Below are 7,174 nucleotides of genomic sequence, written 5' to 3'. Positions count from 1 at the left end.
TCCATACTCAGTTTGTAACCCTATCTTTTCACATACATCTTATTCTTCATTTTCATTCCCCTCCTCTTCATATGGGAGCTCAGTACTAGTCCATCACAGTTTCCCTGGGCAGCACTACAAAGTAGTGAAGGAAAGTGCAGGCACATTTAGGTTTCAATGCTAGGGTCACTTTCTTGAACAGATTCTTTTACTAAACGGTGATGTTCTTACATCATTAAAGTTGTCATGATTATTAAATAAAAGGTACTTGAGATACTTTGCATGGCACCTGGCATAATTAAAGTCTCTATAAAATGATAGATGCCTAGCCTAGCATACATCCGGAAGTCATGTTAAGCCAAGGCATGTGTGATTTGTCTAGACCATTAAGAGCTTTCTCAGCTAAAATTATTATAAGACCCATAATTGTACCTTTGGTTTTAAACACAGTATTTGTATTAGCTTTCCATGTCGATGAAAAATACCTGAGATAATTCACCTTATAAAGCCAAAAGTTTTATGGTGGCTCACAGTTTTAGAGGTTTCAATCCATGATCAATTAGCCCTCTGGCTTTGGGTTTATGGCAAGGCAGCATATCATGGTATAGGAAACCTGCTCACCTCATAGCCAGGAAGCAAAAGAGAGAAAGAGAAGAGACTAGGGTCTCACTACTCCTTTAAGACAGGCCCCAGTGTTCTAAAGAACTTTCACTGGGCTGCACCTCTTGAAGTTGCCACCACCTCCAGTAGCAACATGTGTGGGACCAAACTTTACCACATAGATCATTGGAGAACACTTAAGATCCAGACTATTACAGTGGTAGATAGAGATCTACAGAATGTTGTACCTGATCTTAAATATTCTCAAATATGCTTAAACTTATTACTAGTAGGACCACTACTGATTCCCATTTATTTGTTGTCTTATTCCATGTCCTCTTATTTTAATAAGTTAATAAGGCAACATGCTATCACATAATGATATAGATCCTGAATTATACCAGTAAAAATGTCATTGTTCCTCATATTTGCCCTTGGTAGTCTATAACTGCCAATGGAAACTATTGACCACTAATTTATAAGTTAATTTAGGAAAGTAAAATGCTAATTATGACAGACCTTTTGAGGTGTTTCTTATGACTTAAAGAATGGCAGGATGCTCAATAGCTCAATGCAAAAAATGCATTATATTCATGGCTAGCACAATGAGGACACTTACAAGTTTAATTGTAGAATTTATCCCTCCTCCTCGTGCCTATATAGCCATTCTGTGTCTGGCTGTTCCTAGACACACCTGTACTCCAGTGCATCACTCACATTATTTCTAGAATGTTCTGCCCTTCCCTTTTTAACTTATGCACCATTCTGTTGGTTAAGTCAATTCTAGTATAGTCATTCAGAGGAAAACTATGCCATCCTTTTTATTTTTTTTTTAAAGATGTAGAATTACATACTTCAACATGTAGGGGAAATATTTACATGACCATATTTGTTCATTGACAAAACTGTCAATGAATTGACAGTGGGCATTATGTAGAGTACACACATACAACACACACACACACACACAAACAAACAAATTAAAAGGCAGAAAATAAAATAAAAATAACCAATGGGTCTAAACATGAAAAAAAATTTAAAATTAAAACTGGTAATTAATTTCAGTAGTTATGAAAGAAAGAAGAAATGGTGTAGTAATGCTCGTTGTACCTAGACAATAGGAGTGCTCTATTTCAAAATTTAGAAATGCCTAGAAAAATATATACCAACATTTTAAACAGTGGTTATATTCTGGATGATATAATTAGGAAGCTTTTTTTCCCTTGATCTGTCATTTCTAATTCAGTAACCAATAACTCTGAATTACTTTTGAAATTTCAAAAGCTAAAACATAATTCAAATATTTAACCTTTGAAAGTACAGCTTAACAAAGATGCCTCCTTTGTTTTCATCTGATTCATTTGCCCACAAAATCCCTGTTTTTCCTCTCTCAGTGTTGTAATTTGGGGACACTTAATGTACAGCCCTTTTCACATTGTGATTGTATTACTAATAATGGAAGACATCACTTTCATTGTTTGGATGTCAGCTCTTGTTCTAAACTCAGCATCACTTAATATAGTTCAATAAATACAGTAGTCAACCTAAAAATGTTTATTCAAAATAAATAAAGAAATAAAGAAAAGAAACAGGAGGAAACAGTGAGTAAAGACAAGGTCCTTAAGAGATTTTATAATCTTGATTGCATGTTATCCATTTAAATTCCCGTGGTGAAACCTTTTTCATTTATCACATCACTTCTAATTATAGCCAGTATCAACATGTTGAAAAAAAAAAAAGCAAATATACCTAAATATATACCTTCTTTCTCTGAAGCCCCAAACAAAATAAAACAGGTTATAAAACACTCAGAGGTATGCAGGCCATATACTTTTTTTTTTCCTTTTCCCCTGCAAATACTTTGATCAATGGAGGGGGAAGAAAAGGAAAACTTGAATTTAATATTTCAGGTTGTTTCTGGTATTTTCTACTCATTTTTTATGATCATTTCACCAGTTCACCTTTAAGAAATTAATTTTCTTTACATAAAGCAGGAAAGTAAATAATTATGTGAGGCTTCTGTTTTCAATGCACTGTGCCAGAGACTTTCCTCTCAGTCCCCCAGTGTCTTTCCAAGGAGCCATTCCTGTTTCCATTTCACAAGGCAGGGAACTGAGGAGGGAGTTAAGCAACATGTCCAGATTCATAAACACTACTAAGTCCTGGCTCTTTTAAAACTCAGGCATATTCAGATTATTTGAATTTGCTAAAGTGGTTCCTCTTATTTAAATTTGGGGCAAAAAAAAAGTTCTGAAACGGAATTTGGAGGAGCAAGACTTTGGCAGTTGTTCTTTTTCCCCAAAACTTATACAGATAGTTTAGAAACCGTGAACAAACTGTTCCCTTACACCACAAATGCAATAGTAATGTCTTTTTGACACAGGGGAGCACAAAGACATTGAGAAATTTTCAGCTTTCTGAAATTATGAGCTACACACACACACACACACATACACACAAAACCAAAGTGAAATCAAAGAACTATGAGTGTGCACCCCTGCCCTGGTGTTGAATATGTCAGCACTATTTTTTAGTGGGAGCCATATTTGTCTCCTTCGATTGCTTATAATTTTCTACAGAAGCATTACTCTTCCAAATTTAAGTTTGAGGTATGTCATTCCCTACACATTACGGTATGTCTCTTTTATTTCAGGCAGTTGTCACATTTCTTTTTCTCATTTCCTCTGTATGCGTTGTATATTTTAGATTCCTTTCACTTTTTTACACCTCTTGCTTCAATTTGACACTTTACACACATCCTTAAGTTCCATCTAATGTATCTTCCCTTCATTTTTAAAAATGTGATGTACCCACGATAATGCTGTCCTCTTGATTCATCTTTCATTTAAATAAGGCTATGTATCTTTGCTTTTTTAAATGAGAATACACAACACAAAGCAGGAGGTGGGGGATATTAGGAATAAAACCCATTTTTCTTTTAAACTTTCAAGGCTTAGTTTTTCCATTGTTTCCAAAATGGAATATTGAGAGGAGACACCATACCTTAAAGATATAAATTTTTACAAATGTAGATGTTGCCTTCAAATGAAATAAAAAATTTTCCAATTCGAAATGCTTGCATGAGATCATTGTTTTTAAAAAGTAACAACATAACTTTGCTTTTATATTAAAACAAGCAAACTGTTGAAATTCGTAGCTATATCTGAATGGACTAACTATTACTCAGTCATCATTTTGTATTTTCCTTGATTGAATCACAATTTATTGTAAAAATGAAGAATTTTTTTTTTTTTAACTTTGTGTGTATACCTGCTATGTATTGGGTTGCCTTTGTTTATTCAACTTTCTCCTATAGTAAACCATTTTTTTCCCCCTTCCTTTCCCCTCCCCATCTGGGGATGGTGAGGATGGGCTTTTTTCTCCATGTTCTCATCAGGTGGCTGGAGAGAGATATGTCTACAAGTTTGTGTGTGATCCAGAAGCCCTTTTCTCCATGGCCTTTCCAGATAATCAGCGCCCACTGCTGAAGACAGACATGGAGCGTCACATCAATGAGGAGGACACGGTGCCTCTGTCTCACTTTGATGAGAGCATGGCCTACATGCCTGAAGGGGGCTGCTGCAACCCTCATCCCTACAACGAAGGCTACGTGTACTAACATGAGTGACAGTCAAGGGGGCATCCTCGTGCTTTCTCTCTTTCTGCGAGATATGGAGAATCACTGAATTCTCTTCAGTCTTTGTTTTATTTTTGTTGTTTGTATTTTATTTTTAAATAATAATACAAAAGGGGGCTTTTCCTGTTGCATTATTCTATGGTCTGCCATGGACTGCGCACTTTATTTGAGGGTGGGTGGGAGTAATCTAAACATTTATTCTGTGTAACAGGAAGGTAATGGGTGAATGGGCAGAGGGATTTGGGGATTACTTTTTACTTAGGCTTTGGGATGGGGTCCTACAGGTTTTAAGTATGAAGCTATATCGTGTCTGTCGATTTCATAATAACATAAGATAATGTTCATTTTCTCTGGATACCTATGGTACAGTTAATTTCACATTGTGTAAATATCCACTTGGAGACTATTTGCCTTTGAGCATTTTCCCCGTCATTTCTGAGGCTCTGCAGGTGTACAAAAAAACCTACTGTAAATGGCAGTTTAATTGTTAGGAATGACTGTTTTTGCACCTCTTGTAAAAAGGTATTTAGTGATTGCATTTGCCTTTTATTTTGTTTTGTTTGCTTTATATATGACTCGTAGAGGATAACCACGCAAGTGGCCAGTTCTCTCTGAAGCTGAGTAATCACCATGACTGTAAATGAGGGGCACAGTTTTGGACTCTGGCTCCAATCTGAGCCATAGGCCAGTAGCATTACACGTTATCTGGTGCCACCTTGCTCTTTAGTTACATATCATACTGTCTTTTAAGTATTTTGAAGCCTGTTTCAGTTAAATAGTGACATGTCATGGTCCTTTGGAATCTTCATTTATATGTTAAATCTGGGATCACAATGAAGCAAAAAATATCTGTCTCCTTTCTCTTCCTCCAGTACATAAATACATTATTTAATCAATAAGAATTAACTGTACTAAATCACATATTATGCTGTTCTAGTTACAGCAAGCACTCTTTAAGAAAAATATCCACTACACTAAATAGGTACTATAGTAATTTTTAGACATGGTACCCGTTGATATGCATTTAAACGTTTTACTGCTGTGTTATGTTGATAACATATATAAATATTAGATAATGCTAATGCTTCTGCTGCTGTCTTTTCTGTAATATTCTCTTTCATGCTGAATTTACTATGACATTTATAAGCAGTACAGTTAACTACAGATAGCATTTCAGGACAAAATAGATGACTCAAACCGTTTATTGCTTAAAAAATAGCTTATGCCATGCTATGCTATGAGCAGCTTTTATGCACATTGACAAATGAAGAGTAAGCTTCAGCTTGCTAAGGGAAACTGTGGAAACTTTTGTAACTTTTGGTGAAATGGAAAATTACAAACTGTCAAAGAATATGAGGAAGTTTGCTGTATGACATAGTGCTGGCACTGATATTATCCATCATCTCGTTTTGGACACTCCTGTAAATGTGACTGGATTGTTTGAAAGAAGATTTAAAGATTTGAAGTTTCAAAGAGTTTGTTTTGTATTTTGTTTTGCATTTGGAGAAAATAATCAAAGGCAGGACTTGTTCCATTCACTCTGAAAGAACCATAAGTAAATGGTATCGCTGAATAGCTTGTTAAGAATCAAGCAAGTGACATGAATTTTGTTCAATCCATTAATATCCTAGAAGCATTTTTTTTTCAGAGTCTATAGCAAAATGTTAAAAAAATCCTATACATGAAGCCAAAATAGACCTATGAAAGCATTTCATGATAAGCACCAGAAAGACTATTTAAAGATGGTCTCTTGCTACCCGTTACTACACAGATCACAGCTATTTCTCTAAATAGTTATTGGGGAACCCACATGCCAAAATCAATACTATTCACATTATTCCTACAAAAAAAATTCACTTCAACATATGTGTGTAACCTATGATCTCAATGATTGTTCTATATACTTGTCACCTATTATTTGGCCCTTTATGGGCTAATAAATATGCCTTAAAAATAAGAAGGTTTTTTTTTTTTTTCTTTTAAACCCCACTGTGCTCATATGGCCATTTGCAACACTTAGGACAAAAACAGATTTAAAAATATTCAGTGGAAATTTTATTGGAAAGAAAATGGTTATATGAGACATTTGGTGAAACTGAAGAGAAAACTTAGTGGGTCATTAAAGTATCTTTTAAATGAAAATCATATTGAGGATTATTTTTTTTTCCTCTTCCTTTTTTTTTGTTCCTTTTTTTCTTTTTATATTCTAACTCTAATCAGTCAGTGAGGAAGAATTAGGCCATGGGTTATCTTAAAGGATCAAAGAAATAAATGGCATTCATTATATAATATTTAAGGACAGACTACATATTGCTGTTTATGGTAGTGACTCACTGAACTAAATAAGTAATTGGCCAATAGAAAATATATTTCTAATACAGAAGGGTTCAAAATATTGCATTATAAACTCTTTTGGGAAATGTATCAACTTTTTTGGTTTTTATTTTTTACTTTGGGATTTTATTCTACTTTTTGTTTGGTTGTATTTTTATGTTTTTTTAATTTTCAGGTAGATTAATAAATCTGGCAGCTGATTTCTGCAAGATTCTCGTGTTTTGAATTTCTAATTGAATTGGCTATTCTAACATAGAAATTTAAAATAATGTCTTCTTTCCCCTTTGTAAGAGAAACTAAATGAAGTATCTCCACTAGTATTCACTGCCTCTTGTTGATGACATGCTAATATCCAACAGATTAACTATAAAGAATTTTATATCTCAAATAACTAAAAAAAAATGCTTTTTCTCAATTTACATCTATTTAAATATTCTTGAAAACAAAAATACACAAAGCAGGCAATGCAGAGCATTTTTCTCAAATCACAGAAGAACCTTAGAGATCCAGTTTCCTGAAGATATTGTGTAAGTTATAGTAACTTTAGTAAATCAACACAAGACTATTCTACTTCTGGAAGTACGAAGTCTAACATTAGCCTGTAGAGCTAAAACCAAGGTGTTT

At 34.2% G+C, this 7,174-nt stretch overlaps 1 protein-coding gene across 6 annotated transcripts in view; it reads left to right on the top strand.

The window, feature by feature from the left end:
- Etv1 (ETS variant transcription factor 1) overlaps window positions 1-6,870 on the top strand; it is an 89,811-nt gene extending 82,941 nt beyond the window's left edge. For all 6 annotated transcript variants that reach the window (XM_015498113.2, XM_015498112.2, XM_048799629.1 and 3 more), the window contains one exon: window positions 3,977-6,870. In XM_015498113.2, the coding sequence (XP_015353599.1) occupies window positions 3,977-4,198 (222 nt within the window). In that variant the 3' untranslated portion in view covers window positions 4,199-6,870. The remainder of the gene's footprint in view (window positions 1-3,976) is intronic.
- The last annotated feature ends 304 nt before the right edge of the window (window positions 6,871-7,174 follow it).

This window comes from Marmota marmota, unplaced genomic scaffold (assembly GCF_001458135.2).
Source record: "Marmota marmota marmota unplaced genomic scaffold, marMar, whole genome shotgun sequence".
In the NCBI taxonomy this organism is placed as follows: domain Eukaryota; kingdom Metazoa; phylum Chordata; class Mammalia; order Rodentia; family Sciuridae; genus Marmota; species Marmota marmota.
The sequence above is the reverse complement of the archived record's forward strand: the minus strand, read 5'-3'. Positions and strand labels throughout refer to the sequence as shown.